We start from the raw sequence: 23,926 nt of genomic DNA on the forward strand, positions 1-23,926 counted from the left end.
ATGATGAAAGCTAGTTTAATTTATGTAATACATGTTTGTCGTCAAACTGGGGAAAAACTAATGCAAAGTACAGTATGTCTAGAAGTCATTGGCTATGTTTTCACGCCTATTTTATGTGCATAATGAACAATTAGATAAGAAATGCTTAAATTAAACGTTGAGATGCATATCTATTAAAAGAATGGGCAATAAAAACTTGTATGCACTGAATAGGATAAACTTTTATCTTATCCAAAAAGAGAAAAATGTGTGTTACTAAGCTACAATGGTAACACATTTATGGAATTAATTCAAGCATGTGCCACAAAAAAGTATTGTGTAGATGGTATGGCATTAATAAACAAATCGTATCCAATTTCTGTATCATTACCTCCCACTCTTGAGCAGCTGCACTTCTTAAAGAGCCCATATTATGGGTTTTTGAAAATTCCCCTCCATGTAGTGTGTAACACAGCTCTAAGTGAAGCGAAGTATCCAGCTAAGGCTTAAATCTGTAAGAATACAGTGTTTAAAACGGTTGATTCATCTATAAAAGAGTCGACTCATAGTGCTTCAAACGAGTCGCCTTGATACCGACTCATTAGGTGTTTCGCCATGACGTACGAACGAAACAAAGTTATTCACGTGCACGCGCAAACCCGGGAGATTTCAAACCTGAGGCCCCGCCCTCTGACGCAGAAACCCAGACACACACCCACAAACACACGCACACCCACAAACACACGCACACAAACATGCCGGTCGATTGAAGTCACACTGCAGATGGATATATTGAGTCTCTACCCAAAGATGAAACCTCAGCATTATAACCAAGCAGTTGGAAACTTCTGGAAGCTACATGCTACAAAGAATACTTCATCTGAGTTTGTTAAAGGAAGGATCAGTAAAGAGTAACTGATGGACGTCAGGATGGGTTTCTTCCATTTCTCAAGTGTAAGTACGTGCGGTTAAAGTTGTTGCCTCGTTTACTCTTGCTTGCAAATGTATTTAGTTGTGATTTGTTACTTGTAACCGCGTGTACTGTATCAGGTTAACTGGATATTTGATCTTATCGCGTGCAAAGTCACGTTAAAAACGCGACGCGTGCTGTTTGTTTATGGAGCTCCGTGCTAGAGTTCTGCTCCCGCGATTTATTCGGAAATTTATTCCCGCGCCGCAGAAATCTGGCGCGGGGACAGCCGCGGGAATAAATTTCCGAATAAATCGCGGGAGCGGTCGGTAACGGGTTTAATTTGGGACGGGAGCGGGCTGTCTAGCAATATCACGGATATTGCTATGCGAATTAGAAAGAGAGAGTCTGCGTGGTGCTTGTGTGTGTGTTAGTGCGCACGCGCGCGTATGAGAGAGAGAGAGAGAGCGAACGAACGACAGCTTGGCTGTCTGGACTGTATACTGGGTGATTTTTGGTTGTGTTCTCCGCTCTAGCGGGACCGGGCGCGGCGGGCAGAAAACGGAGCGGGTTCTCAGGCTAAAACCTGGCGGGTGCGGGCGGAAGCAGGAGCGTTGTCATCCGGAGGTGTGTGTGTGTTTTTGTGTGTGTGTGGTATGGCGAGTACACGACTGTCTCCTTCGTTCGGTTATCCGTGGCACTATCCACTCGCCATAGTGTGGCAGCTAAAATCCACGTCTATACTATCGAGCGTGTATGAACTGTGATTACTTTTTAAATTGCTGATTAGCTATTGGCCATTTCCCTCTCTGACTGAAGGCAGTCGACCAATCGCGACAGACTGTCATCGGTCCAATCAGCGCAGATTAGCTCCGCGCTAAGGAGGGGTTTGGGAACAAATGAATCACTGGACGATTCATACAGGAGTCGCTGGGATAATTAGGTAAAAATAAATGCAGATTATAAGACCATGAAAGTGTTTTTTGACCTTGCATGCATATTAGACTGTTGTTGGAGACCCTTACAACCAGGATATGACCCTATTTCATGTATAATATGGGCTCTTCAAGAGAGGTCTCATGCCTTCAAGAGCCAGTTATGGCTGTATTCATTGCATTTTGCCTTCTGAGGTGCATGCAATTTATTATGTAAGAAAAAAGGCCCACAGTAGCCTCTCTTAAGGCAGCCAATTTATTTATTTTTATTATTTGGCACCAGTTTATTATGAAGTGACAATTTTGTTCTATTTGGAAACAATAGCTGTGTCCCAAATGGCACACTATACACTATGCAGTAATGCACTATGTACTTATGCACACTCAACACAACAGCATAGTATATGTATGTCGTTCCAAATGGAACACAGTTTTTTTTTACTAAATGGAAATTCAAACTATTTCCGGTATGACGTTTGACGGTTTCCAAATTAGCTACTGTAAATAAATGACCAAACTACCAAATAATACTTACTGGAGGCAGTATTATCACTCTCATAGGAGAAGTTTGCTTTCATGATTCAAAATAAGCCATGTAATCCAACATCAATGCCTGACAGCTCTGCCCCTTCCACTATGTGAGCAAAGCTATGAAGTGTCCATCATTCTACGCTTAATTTTAACGGTTAAATAAGTGCATCATCCGGGGTAATTAAAGTGTGATTTTTATTATTTTTTTGGGAGTATTGTGTGAACACTCTACTTACACTATTTATACTGTAAAACGGCGTAGAATAGTGCATAAGTATGCGATTTGGGGCGCACTTTATGCTTTATCTGTATATGTTTTATGTGATATTCCAGTTTTTTGCACATGAGTTTAATTTGTGTTTTTGGATGGAAACATAGATAGCCAAAAGTGGAGAAGTAAATATCTTGGTTTGGGAGAAGTTGGGCCTCTTATAAAGCTACATGGCAGAGTGAATGTAAAATGTTAATCAGAAGCTCCTTCAGCAACATGTGGTTTCTTCTCTGTGCCCTTTGTCGCATCAACCATCAATTTTAATGTGATGAGGCCTTGTCACACACACACACACTGTAAAAAATCCAACTTGAAAAAGTTTAAATTACCTCTTTTTTTTTTTTTTGGCAAAACAGAGCAAAAAATAATGATTATATAGATATTTTTTGGCCTAAAATTGTTGCAGGGCAGCAAAATGAATTCGTTAAAGATGAAAACAGTGAATTAATGAAATGACCAGCGCAGTGTTCTGATTAAACTTGAATGGAAGTTACAACAAAGTTATGGCTAAGAAACCCACTGTAGTTAATGAACTGTATAAGAGACCGAAAAAGAGCTGATAAAGTTTGCAACAGACCATGGTGAGAGAGCAGTAACAGTATGTCCTATGGCTGCATATATGTTGATGTCATCAAAGTAAGGGGCTTTATTCTTCCTTCTCATTTCTGCCTGCTGTAACATTCATATATATATATATAGAATTACTAGCCCCCCTTTGAATTTTCTTTGTCTTTTTTAAATATTTCCCAAATTATGTTTAAAACAGCAAGGAACTTTTTACAGTATGTCTGACAATATTTTTTCTTCTGGAGAAAGTCTTATTTGTTTAATTTGGCAAGAATAAAAGCAGTTTTGAATTTTTTAAAAGCCATTTTTAAGACAAAGTTATTAGCCCGTTTTCTGAATTTTCGTATTCTTATGTGAAATACTGAAGACACATTATTAGTACTTTTAGAGCAAAAATTAGTCTTATACACAAAAGATGTATCTATTAATGGCATATCCAAAGAAACCAACATAATTCTAAAGTGGTCTTTTTCTTTTATTCCCTAGACTTATTAGCTGAGCCTTGAAGTTGCCAGGTCCCTGATTGTTAAACATTTCAATATGATGAAAATGAATGAATGTTATCCTCAATGCGTTGTGATTTTAACCTCCCACTTTTTCAACAGCAATGACCATGGGCCATGCAAAATATCCCAAGATGCAGTACTGTTGATGGAAGCCCACGCTCACCTTACAAGCAGCTTGCAGTCAAAAGAGAGACTTCTGCTGCTTTTCACAGATTCTCTTATCATCGCCAAAACTAAGTATGTAAATGTATCAGTGAGTGTGAGTATGTGTTCTCATGTGTTTGAATTCGCTAAGGGTGCATTGTGTGTATTGCTTGTTTCAGGTCCCTGTATCTAAAACTGAAGGCTCAGGTTAGTCTCTCAGACATATGGCTGGCATCCTGTATCCACTGCGTTACAGACAGGAAGCTCACCTCCAAGAATTCGTTCGTGATTGGCTGGCCGACCACCAATTATGTTGTCACTTTCAGGTAGGGTTTGAAAAACTCTTGTAAAATCTGAAATAGCAGACCAGACTGATGTTTTTTCATGAGATTTTTCTACGAATTTCAGATGTGCTGAGGAAAAAGAATTGAGATCCACCCACACTGCTACTGATTTGATCATAAAACACAGTGATGAGGGGCAGCAAATTCTCATATAAAGATCACATTTTCTGGCATAAATATACATGGACACACACTCTTCCAAGCTCAGCACGACTCTGTTCTTCACAGAGCTAATTATGTTTTCTTTTATACTGTTTAGCAGTTATACTGTTATACATGTCAAAACCAACACAAGGTAGAACACACAATATACCACCAATTACAGGATTAAAATAATAAATAAGAATAAAAAGAATAACATTTTCAGTAGACATATTCATGTGTATATTGAGAGTAGGTCAAAACCCCGGAAATTAATTTGCCATCAATTATAAGACTGACAACACTGAGAATGCTGTAAGTAATTTAATATCAGACAGAGTGAAGTAGTGACCTTTTGATTCCTCTAATGTATATTGTGTTCAAAACTATATATGGCGTAGTGCGAAAATGATGTAGTGGTAAAAGGAAGTTGAGTTAAGTTCAGAGTTTCTTCTTTTTAAAGGGGTGGTCCAGAGTGTATTTTTAAAGCTTGGTTGTGTACTTAAATGTAAAGCAATGTGTGCTTAAGCTTTATTTGTAAAAAATCACGTTAATTTTACATATATATATTAATTTGATTCTATACAACATGAAAACAGCTGTCAAATTTCATAGTTCCTCCGAACGACCTGCTCTCAACAGCCTCTGATTGGTCAGCTAACATAATTTGCTGTGATTCGCAAAATGGCTACATGCCACAAGGAAAAGCATCAGGCCTCTAACAGCCTTCAGTCAGTCAGAGAAGCTGTTAGTCGGATCAGTTTGAGCCTGGATCAGACAGAAAATAAAGAGGACACAGCTGAACCAAATGCTTGCTCTGTAAAATTAAGTCTGAAAAGTGTCTTTTACATATTTAGGACATGAGCATCATGTATAAGTAATATGAAACGTCCTCTTATCTTTTGTGAGTTTGTTATTTGAGATTTAGAATGCAGAGAAAGCAGTCCACATAAAGAGACACTGCAGGGCTGATGAAGATTGTGGGTGTTTACAGCCATTAAAAAATGTGGGTGTTTACAGCCGGATAGATAAATTTGTGTAGCTAAATTGTTAGCAGTGCCAAACAGCATTTCCTGTTGTTTACATCCTTGTTTATGTCCTTGCTAGAGCATTCTATTAACGCTAGAAACTACGCATGTGATGGATCAATTTGAACAAATAAAAATACTCACAGGTTGTGGCCTAAAATCCACAGCTTCATCTATTATGGTTGAACTGCTCCTTCTTTGAAGTGTTTAGTTGAATCCAGCACTGAACTGAGAGAGATTCTGAATTCTGTGTCAACTACTAGCTATATATATATTTTTAAATTGTCTCCAGTGTAATTAAAATTAAACTGTAAACGCCACTGTCTTTGTGTCGTGTCCTTTAGAAGGCCAAATATAAAAAAAGAACAATTTCTGTGAAAATAGCAGCATTTCGATGGCATTTTAACTTTCTTTGCTATAACATGATCTGGCCACGCCCCGTGAATGCGCTTAACCTGTAGCATTTGTGATCTCATTAACCCTGATGTATTTTTGTAGTCCACAAACTTTGTTTGCGTAGGCTTTGCTAAACTATCAACATCAACTAAACTTTAAAATATAATATCATAGTGGACCACCCCTTGAGCAGTATATTATGAGGGAAATGTGGAAAAGTAAGATGAAAGTTTTGAAAGTCTCATCTGCATTTGTTTGTCAGATGAAACACTTTTTAAGGAAATGAAGGAAAGGGTTTGTGTCTTTTATCTGCTCTTGCTCTTGAATACGAGATCTGCATCTGAATGTAGTTGGATAATTTACAATGTCATGTTCACTTTTGTGAGTGGCTAGAATACATAAAGGAATATGTAATTACAAAAGCTTTTTTTACACCCTTTAAGAGCATTTGGGGAACGGAGCACTGTTTTTTGAGGGGTTTTAAATCAAAGTGATCAACTGAATCTTTTCACAAAAGCCTTCCTCAGACTCGCTATCCAAAATCATTTCGTATGTTTGTCTGTTCAGAATATTTAGCAAGTTTAAAAAGCAAAAATGGGGTGGCATGATGGTGCAACCTAACAGTAGAAATCAATAAATGCAAAAAGTTTGTTTAGCCTAAAAGTTACTTTAACTCAATGAAAAAGAGTTACAGTAACCAATCAACTTATTATATTAAGCAGAACTCTAATCGAATGAGTTATGAATTAATTAATTATATTTTTTGAGTTAACTCTTGTGCTAGAAGGAATTCAAACTATTTCAGTATAGCTTTATATTTGTTTGGACTTAATTTAAGTTAATTGAACTAATAGTGATTTAATAACTGAACATAAAATGTTCAAGTTGCTAATACTCTAAAAGTTTGATGATATCAACACATGTGTATGTGACAGTATATAAGTTTACAGTACTCAAACCATTTTGTTTCAAAACTTAAATGGTTTGCCACACTTGGCTTCCTCAAACAGTTTGAGTTAACTTATCATTTTTTCAGTGTAGTGAAAAGGGAACACACACAATATATCTTATTAATTAATCACAATATGCATGTGTTATTACAACCTCTTCACTAACAATAATAAGAGATTTGTTTAATTAAAAAAAGAGAATGTGATGATAAATGCTACTTGGTATTGTTATGGTGTTTCAGATGCAGATAATGAAACATCTTTGTTATTCATTTCTACATTTACTAGGTACATTTTGAGGGAAATATGCCTAGCTTGTTTATTAGTGCCTGTTTTGAAAGCTCTGCCCTTTAGAGTGAGTAGAGCAAAACATGTTCATTTCCCATTGGAATTTGCACATCCATTCACAAATGCACAAATTGATTTCACATGCTCTTCATTTAGAAATCCAGGTGCTTTAAAAGGGCACGAAAGGATTTTTTAAATTCAGAATCCACAATAGGATGCACAAATACATACTGTGAGATATTATTCTTTGCCCTCAAGGTATCTGTTAAAGTCCTAATAAAGCATAGCATTTAGTTGAAATAGCTATTCAAACTTCTTGTGGTGTTTGAATTATTAACATTTTATTAAAAGAAGTACAAACATATCTTTAGGAAATTATACCTGAACCAAATATTACATTATTTATGTTGCGCATACAGTTGAAATACAGTTGTATGTACAGTTAAAAGTTTATACAGTGTTGAAAGTTTACATACACCGTATAAAAAGGCACATAACCATTTAAAAAAAGTCAGATGTTAATGTGACTAAACTTTTTCTCTTTTCGGTAAGTTAGGATTATCATATTTTTCTGTTATGCTTAATAGCAGAATAACGGGAGATGTTTTTTGAGAAATTGTTATAACTTTTCTTGAAAGTCAAAAGTTTACATACAAGAGATTATTATGCCTCTGAAAAGGATGGTGTCAAGGTTTTGGAAGTTTCTGATTGGCTAATTGACATTGAGCTAATTGGAGGCACAACTGTAGATTAGTATTTAAGGAAAATCTCAAGCACACTGCTTCCTTATGTGACAACATGGGAAAATCAACAACCCAGAATTAACAAAAAAAAAGCCAGATTACAATTTGCTCCATTACACTGGGACTGTGGTTTGATGGAACTAAGATTGAATACTGAAGCTACATCAAGACATCAGCCAGTAAATTAAAACTTGGTCACAAATGGGTCTTCCAAACAGACCATGTCCCTAAGCATACTGCTAAATTAGTTAAAATGTGCTTTAAGGACAACAGAGCGAATGTTTTGGAGTGGCCATCACAAAGCCCTGATCTCAATCCCATGAAAATTTGTGGGCAAAGATGGAGAAAGCTTGTGTGAGCAAGACAGCCTACAAATCTGGCTCAGTTACACCAGTTCTGTCTGGTTTAATGGGCCAAAAATCCTTTAAACTATTGTGAGAAGCTTGAGGAAGGATACCCTAAAAATTTGACCAATTTAAAAGAAAAGCTAAAAAATACCAAGGAAATGTATGTAAACTTTTGACTGTCTAGAAATCAATAAAAAAATTCTCCAAAAAAATTGTTCTCATTATTCTGGCATTTAGAAAATGTAAATCATTTAGGTAATCCTAACAGACCTAAAATAGTAAGCGTTTAGTATGATTTAACACCAGACATTTAAAAAAAAAAATGGTTATCTTTCTTTTTTTTTTTTAGAGTAAATGTAAACTTCTGGTTTTAACTCTATATATAGTATATATTTTATGTATCTGATATTTATTATACTGGCTTATAACTGTGCATGCAAGAAAATAAGTAATAAGTATATAAATTAATAAATAAGACACCAGTTTAAAAACCAACCCAGTTCTCAAAGGTAATATATACTGTAGGTGTGATTTACTCTTTATTATTTAAACTAATTTCATTAACAAAGTCAAAACAGCTACGGAAAATTGAACTTGAGCTAATTTTCTGATAGGAAATTTGGCAAGACATTATAAATAAGATTCACTCAACTTCAATTTGTCTGTGATAAACAATTATTCAGTTTAATGTTGTCTATTGCCTACATTGGACAAAAGCAAGATTAGCTAAATTTTCACCAACTATAAATTCTTTAATAGATGTGAAGTAGCTAATCACACACCACACAAACACACACACACACACACACTGATACTGTTTAAATCTTTTTAAAGTTTTATTGAGCAAAATGTAATAAAAAGATCTGAACAAATAAATAAATAAATAAATAAATAAATTTATATATTATTGAGTGATATTATGAAGTGCTTTGAAGATATAATGCACTTACAGGGTGCTGGAAAAGCCAGCTGAGGTGAAGGATAAAAAGGCTGCACTTATGTTTTATGGCAGATTCACTTGCTTTCAAAAGAAAATAATAAACAACAAGCACAGGTTCATGCAGGCTCAAACCTGCTTTTAAGATTGTATGAGAAGAGTGTTGCTTTCTGCCCTGGTATTCAGAAAAGTGTCTTTAGGTTTTGTCCTTGCCAGTCTGGTCTGGTCTTTTTTTGTTCTTTTTTTTTTGTTTTGTTTATTGAAAAGTTTTATCTATGTGCTCTTTAGTATTAAATACTATATAGACTGTATCAGAAATCCATTATTTATGTTTTTTTCTGGCAGCCGAACATAGAGTAACCCATAAAAACATAAAATAACAGAAGTTAAATTAATAAATTTTGTTAAGTTTAAATTTCTGGTAAATTTCTGTTATTTACTGTCTGTTTTATGGATGAGTCTGTAACTTAATGGCTGATCATTTATGCTTTTTTTCAGCACCCCAGCTGCCGGAATAAAAAGTAAAATAATGGATTTTTACAGTGTAGTCTTTATACTCTACTCTTTAAAGGTTTTGTTTTCGGGTTGTGTCATTTTAAATGCTCAGTCTCGCTATGAGCTGATCTTAATTTTTCGGTGTTTGTGGAAAGCAGGTGAGTCAGCCAAACCAATATATGAGCATGCAGAGGAGGATTCTCGCGATGAACACCAGTGAATACCGCTCTTTGTTATGAGCTGCAGTTTCAGTGTAAACTTAGTAAAGACGAGCTTCCTTAGCGATGAGGTATACAGTATTAGATTCTACATTTAGCGAACATTTGCGCTGAACACGCAGTGAATGCAACGCATTGAGATTCGGACGCCTTCTCCAAAAACTCTTAATTGGACTCAGCTGGCGGATCAATGTTCACCACATGTCATGATCGCCCTCATCTGCTCCTTTATTATTATTATTTTTATTCATTCGTTCATTGATTTTCTTGTCGGCTTAGTCCCTTTATTAATCCGGGGTCGCCACAGCGGAATGAACCGCCAACTTATCCAGCAAGTTTTTACACAGCGGATGCCCTTCCAGCCACAACCCATCTTGGGGAAACATCCACACACTCATACATACACACACTCACACACTATGGACAATTTAGCCTACCCAATTCACCTGTACCGCATGTTTTTGGACTGTGGGGGAAACCGGAGCACCCAGAGAAAACCCACAAGGCAGGGAGAACATGCAAACTCCACACAGAAACACCAACTGAGCCGAGGCTCGAACTAGCGACCCAGCGACCTTCTTGCTGTGAGGCGAGCACTACCTACTGCGCCACTGTTTCGCCCCCCGCGATATTAATTTTAGGTCATATCGCCCACCTCTAGTCTGCAGAACAAACCATCATTATACAATAACTTGCCTAATTATCCTAACTTGCCTAGTTAACCAAATTAACCTAGAAACCTTAAAATGTCACTTTAAGCTGCATGTACTGTATAGAAGTCTCTTGAAAAATATGTAGTAAAATAATATGTACTATCATAATGGCAAAGATAAAATAAATCAGTTATTAGAAATGAGATATTAAAACTATTATGTTCAGAAATGTGTTGAAAAAAATCTTCTCTCCGTTAAACAGAAATCAGGGAAAAAATAAACAGGGCAGCTAATAATTCAGGGGATTTAATAATTCTGACTTCAACTGTATATTGTAAACTTATTCATGATGCGAGTGGGTTAACGGATGCCTTATAAAGCGCATAGATGTGTCTTTGTAATAAAAAATATTTCTTAATATTAAATTGTGAATGCACATTCTTGACAACTTCTTGGCTGACTTCTGACTTGACATATAATGCATGATATAGAAATGCGCATTTGGTCTGTATTGATTACTTCAGTTTCATGGCATAATAACGTTAGAGCTTTCTACAGCTAGAATGAATAAGCTTAGAGTCATGGAAACTGACAGAAAAACCTTAAAATGGCAGAAATTAATGTGCTATAACTTGAATTTTTGATCCCCAGTGACTTAGGCGCTACTCTGTCTTACATTTTTTTTTTTGTGTGATTTTCTGGCTGTATTATACCGTATTTATATGTATTTATATTCATGTATATATTATATGTCAGTATTTTGTTTGACTGAAATGTTATTTGTAAGATGGTATGTACCATGAACATCACTGGGGTGGGGAGAGGGGCGTTTTGTCTGGAAGGGCTTTGGCTGGCTGCAACCATGATGTGGTCAAAGGGTGAATCCATCTGTTTATTGTAAAGAAGATTTGAATATTTTGTGTAACCACATCTTTGTAAAATCAAAAAAATTGTGCATTTGGCAGCTACTGTACCAGAAATCAGTGATTTGAGGAATCTCTGATCAAAAGCCACTTTGGTTGACTATGTGGAACGTGTATGACCAAAATCCCCCTTCTCCAAGCTATTGAAGATGCATGTGGAGATATAGCAGTTGATGCTTTTCATGGCTGGATTCGCCATGCTAGGCGACATTTCCCCCGCTGCTTGGCCAGGGCAAACATTGCTTGTGATGTGGATGAGCTGCTGTGGCCAGACCAAAACAGAAGAGAGGATGCAACATAGCTGTTGTTATTATTATTATTATTATTATTATTATTATTATTATTATTATTATTATTATTATTATTATTATTATTATTATTATTATTATTTTACTGTTATTGTATTCTGTAAATACTTCTGTTGATGGTATATGTAGACCACATTATTTATGTGCAACTTTTTGTTGGTTGGGATGAACACTGTGTAGATTGTCTGTTTTTTGTGTGTTTTGTATAAAAGCAATATTCTGAAATATTTTACAGTGCACTTTTATATGGGCATATGTACTGTCTGTAGTAAGTGTAACACAACAAAAAAGGCTTACAGTAAGTCATTATGATAAATGGAAAAGAAGTGGTCATAGTGTTTTACGTTAAGCACATCAGTCATCAACTGGTTCTTATAAATGTCTATTCATGCAATGAACAAAATACAATTTTGAGAAGAAATGACATACAGTAGTTTTGAATGTAAAGTTTCATTTTGCTGGAGAATTTGAGATTTGTCCAATGTGTGCATGTTTTATGATTTGTGTGTAAAGTTCTGACAATATGAAGCATGCTTTCAGAAAATGTGTGTAAACAATTGGGAAAAACTGTAAGAGTAAACTAGGGGACCATTGACATTTTTGGTGAAGTATTCCTTTAAAATGCATCTGTCTAGAAATCTTAATAGTGTTTAAAAGTTGAAGACTTTATAAATGAAAAACTGAAACTAAAACTTACATTGGTAGTACTGTATAATTACACACTATGGATCATTTATTAAGCATTAGCAAATAGTCAATTCAATATATCTACAGTATTAGACATTATAATCATAAGCAGTTTGTAAATACAGCTAAAATGCTCTATTCTTGACTAGTAAGCACATTTATAATGGGGTTAATAATTGTGCTTTCATACTTTGTTAGTGAATTTTCTTTCATTGATTCATTTAATATTGCATTATTTACAAACTAGGTATTTAAGAATAGTTGGTGCTATTTTAAGATCATCCAGAATAAGTTAGTAAATGATTAATAAATTATTCAAATTAACATTTATTGTATCATTGGCATCATTGGCGTAGTAGGTAGTGCTGTCGCCTCACAGCAAGAAGGTCACTGGGTTGCTGGTTCGAGTCTGGGCCAGTTGAAAATGAAAGTTGAAGTTGAACAAGTTGAAGCTGACAAGAAAATAAATTAATGAATAAATGAATTAATGAATACCGTATTATTCAGGCACATAGTAATAATTAATTTGTATGTTAATAAATGATTTATTAACTCAACTTATCCAGTTTTGTGACCTAAGCTAAAGTGAAGACGCTTATAAATAACAAATAAAGGCTCAGTTAAATTCTAAACAGGGAAAAGAACACAAACTACATTATTCGTTTATTATTTATTTGAAGATACACAAATGAAACTCTATCAATGGAAAAAATAAATCTTTGCTATCTTGCCTTAAATAAAATAAATGCAATTTAAACTTCGCTAAATTACTTTAAAATGTTGTATCGTAATATATTCAATTATTATATTGTTGTTTTATCCTTTTCTATTTAATTGTGTTTATTTCCAATTTTATTTCGACACTCCTGTTATTCAGCAATGTTTGAACTTTACAGTAATTTAATTTTTTTAGATAAGAAATTTTAAATAAGATTTATTGTTTACTAACCCTTTAATTGTCACTTATAAGGGATTTATAAAGCATAAAGAGTCCTTACTTTAGATTATGTCACAAAATTGCATAAAGTTGAGTTAATAAAGCATTTAATAACATACAGAGTAACCATCACTATATGCCTGAAGAATAAAATATACAAATAGTGATTTCAATAGTTTATTAATCATTTACTTACACTTTCTAAATGATTCTAAAAGCCACCAACTACTCTTAAATACCAATGGTTTGTAAATAATGCAATTCTAAATTTAGTAATGAACATATATTAAGTAATAAAGTATGAAAATAAAATCATTAATTACATTACAAGTGTGCGTACAAGTCAAAAATACAGCATTGATATCTGTATTTATAAACTGCTTCCTTACGTCAATTAATGTGGAGTTAATGCTTAACAGGTAATGATTTAACTATTTGCTAATGCTTGATAGATGATTTATGGTGTTATTATAGTGTTACCCTAACATTTTCTCTTTATCTCTCTCTCTGCTTGTGCTTTTAAACTTAAGCTCATCAGAAACAAAAGAGAAGTGGTTACGTGCTCTTCATTGGTAAGGAAAAAACTATTTAAAGACTCACACACATATCATAAATACTCTGTTTAAATCGGAAGCATTCCTTCTGTGATACTGCATATTGTGATATTGTTTGACTCCTTTTGTGTTTGTGTAACTTTCTCATTTGTTGCTGTTTGTTTGAAATATCTCATTCTTCAGGCACACCTGCAACGCTAGACAAGGAATCCTGCCAAATGCTATTCTTCTCTATGTCCTGCTAATATGCCAGCCTGATGACAACAGTTCAGCTGTACGCAAGTGCCTGTTGGTCTAATTTGGACCCGAGCCACACCCGGCCTTCGGGAAGCTTAATTCAAGTCTTTGTTTATAAAAGCAGCTTACTTGTACTTAAGCCTGAAGCTTTTCCGTGAGTTGATGGTTAATGTTGTTGTTTGTTTTCATGTTACTGGATGTGAAGACTGTTGCTGTGGCTGTGGATGTGAGCACAACTGCTGAAAATGTGGTTCAGTACATCATACAGCAGTGCAAACTACTAGTAAGTGGTGCCGCTCAGCCTTTGTCATGAGCGCAGTGCATGATACATTAGTCTTTTTAAAGCACCGTCGATCACAAACATCTGGTCCAAAAGAGAGAGGCTCACGCACTTTTTATTGCACCTGTAAGTTGTATTAGTGAAGTATTTTGGTGGATATGACTACCAGCGCATGTAATGTTGTGGATGCCTTTCTGTTGCTCTCTGATGACCAGTAACTCTACATTGTGCCAAGTTTGTCCACTGGCATTTCCTGTGTTTGATAATAGCCACTTCCTGTTTCCTGTCTCTTTCCAAAACATAATGACCACTTCCTATGTGCAGGGTGAGGTCTCGAACTACCAGCTGTGTGTGAATTATGAAAAAGAAGAGGAAACATACCCCCTCATTGGTAACACATACACGTACATTTACTTATAAATATTCAAATGTGAGCCTAACCCACACTATAAAATGAGTGAGTCTCTATAAAGAGTGTTTTGGGAGATTATGTCATGCTTAGTCATGCTTAGTAGGCCAAATATTTCCCCGAATTTAGATGGGTATGTAGATAGCGCTGTTTGATTAATTGTGTAAGATTTCAATCTCAGTTTAATAACCCACACAGTTTTATTGCTTAATGGCCATGTTTTATCTGTGTTTATTAAATCTTTGAGAGTATAATCAGAGGCAAACATGCAAACTTTAGCTGTGTTAAACATATTATATACACTACTGGTCAAAAGTTTGGGGTCAGTAGGATTTTTATGTTTCAATTTTTCATTGCGAAAAAAATAAATGCCATTTCAGTACAAATAGTTTCATATCATTAGCTTTGTTGTTGTTGTTTTTACAAAAAATAAGAAAAAAAGAAGAAGAGTAAAAAAAGGGAAAAAAAACTAAAAATTATTAATGATGATAATTAAGGGGGAAAATGGAAACGAGTAAATTACAACCAACTGAATACATTCAACAATCACAATCCAATGTTCAGACACATTGTCAATTTTGAAAGTAAATGTTTACAATTAAACAGTATAAAAGAATAATAGTTAAAAACAAACAAAAATGTATTACTATGAAATAAATAAATTAAAAAGGAAGGAAAGTGCATCTATTAAATGAAAGGCAAGATGTTAAGAGAGATAAAGTAAGTTATAAAACATTGCCACTTTAAAAAAAAAAGTTTTTCCAGAGCATCTAACCTTTTCCAACTTTAAAAAATGCATGGTGTCAGTATGGTTTTTGGTTGAAGATTTAAAATTTAAAATTTAAAATTTAAAATTAGCTTCTGCTCACCGAGGCTGCATTTACTCAATCAAAAAATACAGTACAAATTGTAAAATTGAGAAATGTTAGTGCACTACAAAATAACTGATTTAATTTAATTTAATAATTTATTCCAGTGATTTCAATGATGAATTTTTAGCTTCATCCTTTGTCACATTATTCTTCAGAAATCATTCTGTTTATTATTATTATTATTATTATTATTATTGTTGTTGTTGTTGTTGTTGTTGTTGTTGTTGTTAATGGTAATACAGTAGCAAAAATGCAATAATGACTGGAGTAATGATTTCATTTAAAACTACATACAATGAAAAAGCAGTTATTTAAATTTGTAATAAATATTTAACCATTTAACTGTTTTTATTAACATTTAATAAACACCACCTTGATGAACAAAAACATTAAAAAAACATGAAAAAACTAAAAGCTGATTTTTTTTCCTCATATTACATATTGTCGTACTAGTTGGTCACAACTATCCAACTTATCCAACTTATCCAGCAAATTTTTACGCAGCGGATGTCCTTCCAGCCGCAACCCATCTCTGGGAAACATACACACACACTCATACACTACTGACAATTTAGCTTACCCAATTCAGCTGTACCGCATGTCTTTGGACTGTGGGGGAAACCGGAGCACCCGGAGGAAACCCACGCAAAGGCAGGGAGAACATGCAAACTCCACACAGAAACGCCAGCTGAACTGAGGTTCGAACCAGCGACCTTCTTGCTGTGAGGCAACAGCACTACCTACTGCACCACTGCCTCGCCGCTGATGCTTGTATGATTTTTAAAAATTTCAATGGATATGCTTCACCTCCATTATGTGAGTTTGTGACACACCAAAATAACAATGGTCGAGCAACACAATCTATTACCAGAGGACTGTGCTGTGCAGTTTAGATGTACGACTTTTGAACGGTCAGTCTCTTCAGTAAGAGCCAGTCATTTCTATTCCTATTGATTTAAGAGGTATTACAAATTGTTCAACATTTAATTTTAAAGTTAGGAAAATTGCTACAAGCAAATCGAGTTTGTAATCATGTGTAATTCTTTTCTCTAACTTTTTATGAAATTCTTATATGTTTAATTTTTTTGTCGTATGTATTTTTACTGTTATTGCGTAAAAATGTGTGTTTTGGATTTTAGGTTGCCTTTTAAAATCTGGCAGGGGGCAACAGATAAAAATTAGCCATTGTGGCTAACTCTGGCTTATTATCAGTTTTAACGTTGATTATTGAGCATTGTTCCTGTTTAATAAATACATTTCAAATTTCACCTCTATAAATTGCAGTTCATAGTAAATACAATTCCGTTTAACAGTCTGAAGTGCTCTAGGGTGGAATGTCCCCATTTGCCAAAATGATTAGGTGTCATAAAGTGGCCAGCATAAATGAGTATTTTTACTCATTACATATAGATACATTTGATTAAATTAGTCAGTACCAAAGACAAAACTGTAACTAATTTAACAGTTCACAGTGCAAAGTTCACAGTGCAAAAATGAGTACAGCCCAATGATTTTTAAAGGAAATATTTTAAGTTAACTTTTTATAAAGAGGAAAACTCAAGAGAGGCATAAACATATTACATTTAGTTGAAATGGTCACACTTTATTTTGATGGTCCGTTTGTTTAATTTAAGTTACATTGCATCTACATGCCAACTAATTCTCAGTAGATTAAAACTAGACTTTTAGGTTGGGCTTAGGGTTAGTGTAAGTCAACGTGTACTTGCAAAGTTTCTTATAGTTCGTTAAATGTCTGTTGAAGGAGCAGAATCAAAAGATATTAAGTAGACAGTCTACTAATATTTTGATAGACCATCAAAATAAAGTGTTACCATTGAAATTTTGCAGTACGTATTTTTATTTCGCTACACCTCATTATAGAAAATAAATAATAAAGGATTATTATTAAAATAAGAGTACTGAGAAGAAACTGCTGTTTTTGCGTGCAACTTTAATAGCTTGAATAAGATGCCTAAACAAAACGTCAGCAAAAAGTCTAATCTAAGAAAAACTTTTTTTTTTTTGAAGCATACTTATGTAAATCATGAGTTAAACGCATCATAGTGTTTTGGTAAAATAACCCCCTGACAAACCTTGCTTTGATCTTTGTTTTGATTCTGGTATAACCTTAAGCATTCCCTATGTTCTTGCAAGTGACTTAAATATTTTACCTTTTATTTTGGGTGTACTCAAGTATCACTCAGATATAAATTCGCACTTTTATACACTACTTGTTTTTTATACCAAGAACTGGTTGAACTCCACCAAGGGCGATGATTCAGTCATTAAATATTCTCAGCTATGAACGATGAAACTCTTTTTTTTCTCTCCACACATTGACAGCTCTGTGATGAAAGCCCAGGCATGATAGAAACAAACTTGATTACAACGAGAGTCACAAAACCATGTATAGGATTTTCTCCTGAAATACTGTCTGCATTTGCACAGTCCCCCAGGTCTTATGTATGCAAGTAAGCTTTACTCTACGAGACAACAGGATATGAGAGGCTTCATTTTAAATAACAGAGGTTTAGCTTTAGAAGACTCTGTTGAACTTGAAATCCCTTTGTCTGTCTTGTTTTTTCCCTATATTGCACTGGGCGACCTTGAGACAATTCTGTACAAATGCCAGCTGCAAACATTCACACACAGTCTGGTCTTTACTGTCTCGATTAATTCAAGGTTCGAGTTGGATTTTCAGCATCAATCCATAGGTCTAAGTCACCTTTAGTTGATTCTACAACACTTTACCATGTAGATAACGTAGGTGGTCAGTGTGCATTGCATTTATGAATAGATTGTGTACTAGTGTCAGCTTTTAAAATGAATGACAGGTTGAAAATGGGTCTTAAAATTGGTAGACAAACTAGATAAATCAGCTTCTGGTTTATTTAGGTGATTATATAGATATTTACATTACATATTGTCTACGCCAGTGGTTCTCAAACTGTGGTACGTGTACTTCCCAATAGTGGTACGCGGAGGAAGGAAATATGTCATGTACATGCTACATATATTTCAAAATTTATTAAAAATTATGTATATAATATGCCATATATGACATATAGCCTATATTTCTTAGGTAATCTGCCACGTTTTTTTAACTGTGCAGCGTTGTAACTGCTTTACTGGGCCTACTACGCTACTACGCTAGTTTGAGAACCACTGGTCTACGCTATTGTTGTCTATTGAAAGGAATGCATCGATAGAGCTGCTATTTTTGTACCAAGTAGCACTCCTTTAAAATTAATGTGGAACCAAGGTCCAGTAGAGGACTGTGGCCATCCAGAGTCAGACCCGGTGGTCAGTATGCAAATATTTTTTTTTAAATTACGAAAATTTTAGTTTTACATCACTTTTCTAAATCGATGGATAAGTGACTGCACGGGCATTGCTGACAAAAAGCATATGTTTGTGTGCATAGAAATGTATTATCCTCCCCCTTGTAAATTTGATCTAATCTGTGTTCTGAAACAAACACTTCTCTCCTGATTTCACTTCTCATTCTAGCAGAGGGAGCGATTCGTTTGTGAATGAATCTCCGTAATGAACGACTCGTTTACTTAACGGACAATAATACAAGCTTCTAGCACTCCAGCATCTTGTTGTCGTATTCCATTTACATTGTTTGCTGCTTTTATTCAACAAAACTAGCATAAGCCGAGTGTTTAGTGTGAGTTGGTGCTACTTTGGCTTTTGGTGAATGCAGTAAGTGACTGTATTATCATTAATAATGTTATTTGAGCACAGAAGTTTGTAATATACAAAAATTCTTAAATCTAAATCTTACCTATCAAATGTTCTGTTTTTATGCTTTGTTTTCTTTGTTTGCCCATTACTACATCTGTACACTGCGCTTATGCCGAGTTCAGACTGCATGATTTTTAAAGTAGTCGTGTCAGATGTTTTCACACTGCATGACTATCTGGGCTTGCGTTTCGTCGCTGCTTTGTTTACACTGCAAGATGAATCGGCGACAGGGACATTCACATTGCATGACTTTACTATAGGAAGAATCGCCGACAACTTCGTCCAAACTACGTCTCACAGCCGAAAACACGTAGTATATCTTTTGTTATTAACTACATAATGAGAAAGAAGCCTTTAATGGGGTAGAAAATGTACATGTTTGCTCACCTGGGTTTAAAGGGAATTAGCCATTTCTCCTCAACGTTAATAATAAACAAATTTCTTTCTGTATGAAACGTCAAACAGACACAGTTGCTCCTGAGTCCTGTCAAACCTCCACTAGTTTTTTCTCCATTTTGTAGTTCCAAATAAACCGAAAAAAAGCGCTTTTAACTTCTCCCCCAGCCTCCCGCTGGTCTGCAGCAGGTAACGTTATACACACACGCACACACAAGTGAAAGCTGCTCTCTCATTGGCTGTAGGTGATCGCTGATGTTATTTTCAGTCAAAACTCAATTCACACGGCATGATTTGAATCGCCGACAGCCCCAGATATTTAGCATGCCAAATATCTCACAGGCATTGGTGACTCATCTGCGATTTTCTCAGATCGCATCTTTGAAAGTTCATACTGTGTGATTGTCACTCACGTGCATGAGCAGAAATTTGACTGTGATTTCAGGCATTTGTCGGCGATTTCTCAAAACCTGTCGGCGAGCCAAAATCGGGGCTAAGATCACGCAGTCTGAACTAGGCATGAGGTCCAGCATCTTCACATTGGCTTTAGTCTTGACTAGTGCGGTTGAATGACATTCGTCTTGGGAGCGCTGTACAAATGTGGTGGCGCTATTGGCGCATGCTCAGGGTCTATATGTGATATCTAGTATGTATATATCTATTGGGTGATTACCGCAATTTTACTGTAAGGGTGTACTCACACTAGGCTATACGAACCGTGCCCAGGCACATTTGACCCCCATTTCTCAATTGGTTTGAAAAGTGTGAGTGCTCTCGAATCTGGCTCAGGCACCGTTCAGACATGGCCCATTTCAAAGAGATATGCCAGGGCATGGTTTAGTTGGGCTTTGGCATGGTATGCTTATATTGTAAGTGCAAAGCACGCCTGGGCGCGAAACTGTAGACCAATGTAATTTTTCAGGGACTGTTTCGTATGCATTTATTAATCATTCTTACTTTTCAATATTGTAAACTGTCATAGTTTATTAAAGATACAAACCCCGTTTACATGTGAACCTACACTAGTCTCAAGATTCGGTTAGATATATCACTGCATTAATTGGGTCTAATTTGATATCTCGGTGCATAATGGTGCATTGATGATGCTTTCAATTAACAATTTGATATTTTACTTAGCAACACAATTCATTCATTCATTTTCTTGTCGGCTTACTCCCTTTATTAATCTGGGATTGCCACAGCGGAATGAACTGCCAACTTGTCCAGCACTTTTTTGCTGCAGCGGATGCAATTCCAGCCGCAACGCATCTCGAAGAAATATCCACACACACTCATTCACACACACTCTTACACTACGGACAATTTAGCCTATACCCAATTCACCTGTACCGTATGTCTTTGTACTGTGGGTTCTGATGTACTTGCCTGTCAGTGAAAGACTGTCCAGGAAACTCACAAGCAGTAATTTGTGTACAGTTATCTGCTTTTTAAGTAGTTGGAGCTTTCAATTACTAGCTGTCTCCTACCTTGCCATAGTAAGCTACCGCCCTATAACGTATATGTTATTAATGACGTAACCGGTTATGATTACTACTGAACCAATACTGAAATGTTTACATCTGCATCACGGTGAAAAAAGAAGCAATTAATTCTGACACCCCTAAACCCCTCGCTGCGCAACAGCTGCCACCTTTAGCAAACCTCCTAATACCTGCAGTATGATGACTTTCATGAATATTTATGAGCATCAGAAGTGGTGGATCTGTTCAGCAAAAGATTTAACTGATTTTGTGTCACTGCATATAAAATGACTTGAAATAATACAAAACAATATAACTAAAGCAATCTCCATTGTATGGAGCAAGAGCGCTTCTCTTCTGTTAAAATGAACTGCCACATCATAGATGATGTAAGCATGCTCAGGCTGGGAAGGCAAAAAATGCAATGTGAGTGCGGGTCGAGGAGGAGTGACAATCTCACCTGAGCATAGACCAAGACAACCGTGCCTAGTGTGAGTACACCCTAAGTGAAGATTGGACAGATCCAGAATCCAGTGAGGTGGGAATAATATTAGTAATCAGTGTCATAGGAAGAGGATCAAGCGGACAGGTGGTGGTTTTTAATTTACGAACGCGACACAGTTTTTTATGAGTAGATGGTAAGGTAATTCCTAACCTCAAAAGAGGGCACATACGCAAGCACTTATAGAAAAAGAAATACTGTATATTGGCAAAAAAATAAGCACAATAGTATGCTTTTTGGCCCCTGCACTTTTCCTGCAACCCAAGATACCAATTTCCTGTCTCATTTCTTTTCTCTCCCAGGCCATGAGCTCCCATTCTTCATCCTCTATCACTCTTTGAAAAGTCAGCAAGACCATTTGAACATGCCCAGCGAGCCCCTGCAGGAGGCCTTTATTTCTGGCCAGCTGACAGATGCCTCTCCCAAGACTCCTCACTTCACCCTAAAAACCAGAACACATACTCCTAGGGGTGAGTGCACTTTACATCAACAGAGCACACACATGGCCTATTCGGTACAAAAAAATCATTAAAAGCATAGCAAGAGTAGTGCCTTTTCTAAGGGTTTTCTTGACTGTGTGTGGCTGTGTGTCAGTCCAGTGTGACTTTCACTGCATTTTCTCTATTGTGGAGTTCTGTGAAATGGAAATATGTCAAATGGAGCTGTGGTAATCTTATTGGTAGCTGAAGCCTGAATATTTCATCAATTGTAAGGGTCAGGGGACATGTATTGCTTTGTGACTGATGAAAAGCTTCATTATACCGAGGTTTCTGCTAAGGTCTGTAGGTCTGCAGAGTCAGTGTGCAAGGGCAGAGGGAGCCCTGTATTATCTGTACTTGATGTTTTAATGATGAGCGAGAAGATGGCATTATTAGTATGGCAACAAACAAAAATCTCAAGCATTCATTGCAGGGTGAGTCTATTTAGAATACAGTTTAAAAAGCCCCTGCAATTCTGGATTTGTGTTTTTATATCTGTAATATCTAATATAAAAGCGGCACGGTCGCTCAGAGGGTAGTACTTCAAGCATAAAATTCCAACGTTCGCATTTCTCCCCCACAGTCCAAGGACATGCAGAATAACTAAACTGGATTTTAAAAAGTGCTGTGGTAAGTGTGCTACCTCAGATAAAGCAGAAAATAATATTAAGTGTGTGAGGGAATGAGTGAGTGAGATCTGATATAGTAACATCACAAAGCAAGAGTCCTGTTTTCCAGAATATCAGCAAACAAGCACTGCAAACTTTAGCCGAGGCTTACTAGAAATATGTGCCTTAGTTTACATTTTTACAAATTGTAAAAAATGTTGCTCTTGGTACATTTTGTTCACGTTTCAGATAATTAATCCACTAGAGGGTGGTGTCTACATTTCTGCAAATTTAAAATACTTTACTTAGGATAGTTTTGTCATACATTTCATTGCATGTCTCTCTTGTACATCTCCTGGAAAAGGCAGGCTGTTTTACAGATACTAATTTACTGAACAGTTCCAAAAATAATAAATTAATAATGATTTAGTTAGATTTCTGATTTAATTAAATAGTAGTTTGTATGTTCCATCAACAAAAAATGAGATGGCTATTCATTTATAAAACATTTATGCATCTCCAATGTGTTGTTTTTGAATGAGTATGCTTTTAAACAAATCGATTATTCTCATTAAGACCTCATTCTATTTTATACCCATCTGTCTACACCTACGCCTACCCCTTTGCCTTTCCCTTGGCCCTTGAAACATAGTCTGAAGGTGTAGGGGTAGAAATATCCTCCTAAGAAACGGGACAGCACTACTACACATGTAACTTCTACAATTGTAAGTAGCGCAGGTTGCGAGTGCTGCAGACAAAGCATTTTTATTCATTAATAAGGAAGTTGAGCTTTAAATGCACTGTGAGAGCGTTCTGTATAAAAAAACATCACGTTTTAGACATCACGAACTCCAGCACCAATGCTATTGATACAGTTGTTGCCTAGTAACATAAAAATCAGAACCAAAGGCAGTGAGGTGCATTCACCTTTTGAACTTCTGGGTTTGGCGAGATGCACAAAACTATACTTTGTATTTACAGTGCTCATTTTCATGGATGGTACCACAAGAAAACAACATACTCTTCCAGATATTATGTAAAAAGGGTTTTCACAGCCACCAGACTTTTCTGATAGACTTGCCTATTCTGTCAAGTCATCAGGTTAGGTTACTCCCAGCAG

The 23,926-nt window shown here is 35.8% G+C and overlaps 1 protein-coding gene across 11 annotated transcripts in view; it reads left to right on the forward strand.

Annotated features, from left to right (window-relative positions):
* The window catches only part of arhgap20b (Rho GTPase activating protein 20b), a 93,106-nt gene that overhangs the window by 37,265 nt on the left and 31,915 nt on the right, over nucleotides 1-23,926 (forward strand). For 6 of the 11 annotated variants that reach the window (XM_073952103.1, XM_073952104.1, XM_073952105.1 and 3 more), the window contains 7 exons: nucleotides 3,799-3,936; nucleotides 4,023-4,169; nucleotides 13,769-13,810; nucleotides 13,976-14,066; nucleotides 14,235-14,312; nucleotides 14,634-14,700; nucleotides 22,022-22,189. In XM_073952103.1, the coding sequence (XP_073808204.1) occupies nucleotides 3,799-3,936; nucleotides 4,023-4,169; nucleotides 13,769-13,810; nucleotides 13,976-14,066; nucleotides 14,235-14,312; nucleotides 14,634-14,700; nucleotides 22,022-22,189 (731 nt within the window). Of the gene's footprint in view, nucleotides 1-703; nucleotides 934-3,798; nucleotides 3,937-4,022; nucleotides 4,170-13,768; nucleotides 13,811-13,975; nucleotides 14,067-14,234; nucleotides 14,313-14,633; nucleotides 14,701-22,021; nucleotides 22,190-23,926 lie in introns of those variants that run through there. The other 5 variants (XM_073952108.1, XM_073952110.1, XM_073952111.1 and 2 more) reach the window with 2 other exon arrangements.

This window comes from Danio rerio, chromosome 5, assembly GCF_049306965.1.
Source record: "Danio rerio strain Tuebingen ecotype United States chromosome 5, GRCz12tu, whole genome shotgun sequence".
NCBI lineage: Eukaryota > Metazoa > Chordata > Actinopteri > Cypriniformes > Danionidae > Danio > Danio rerio.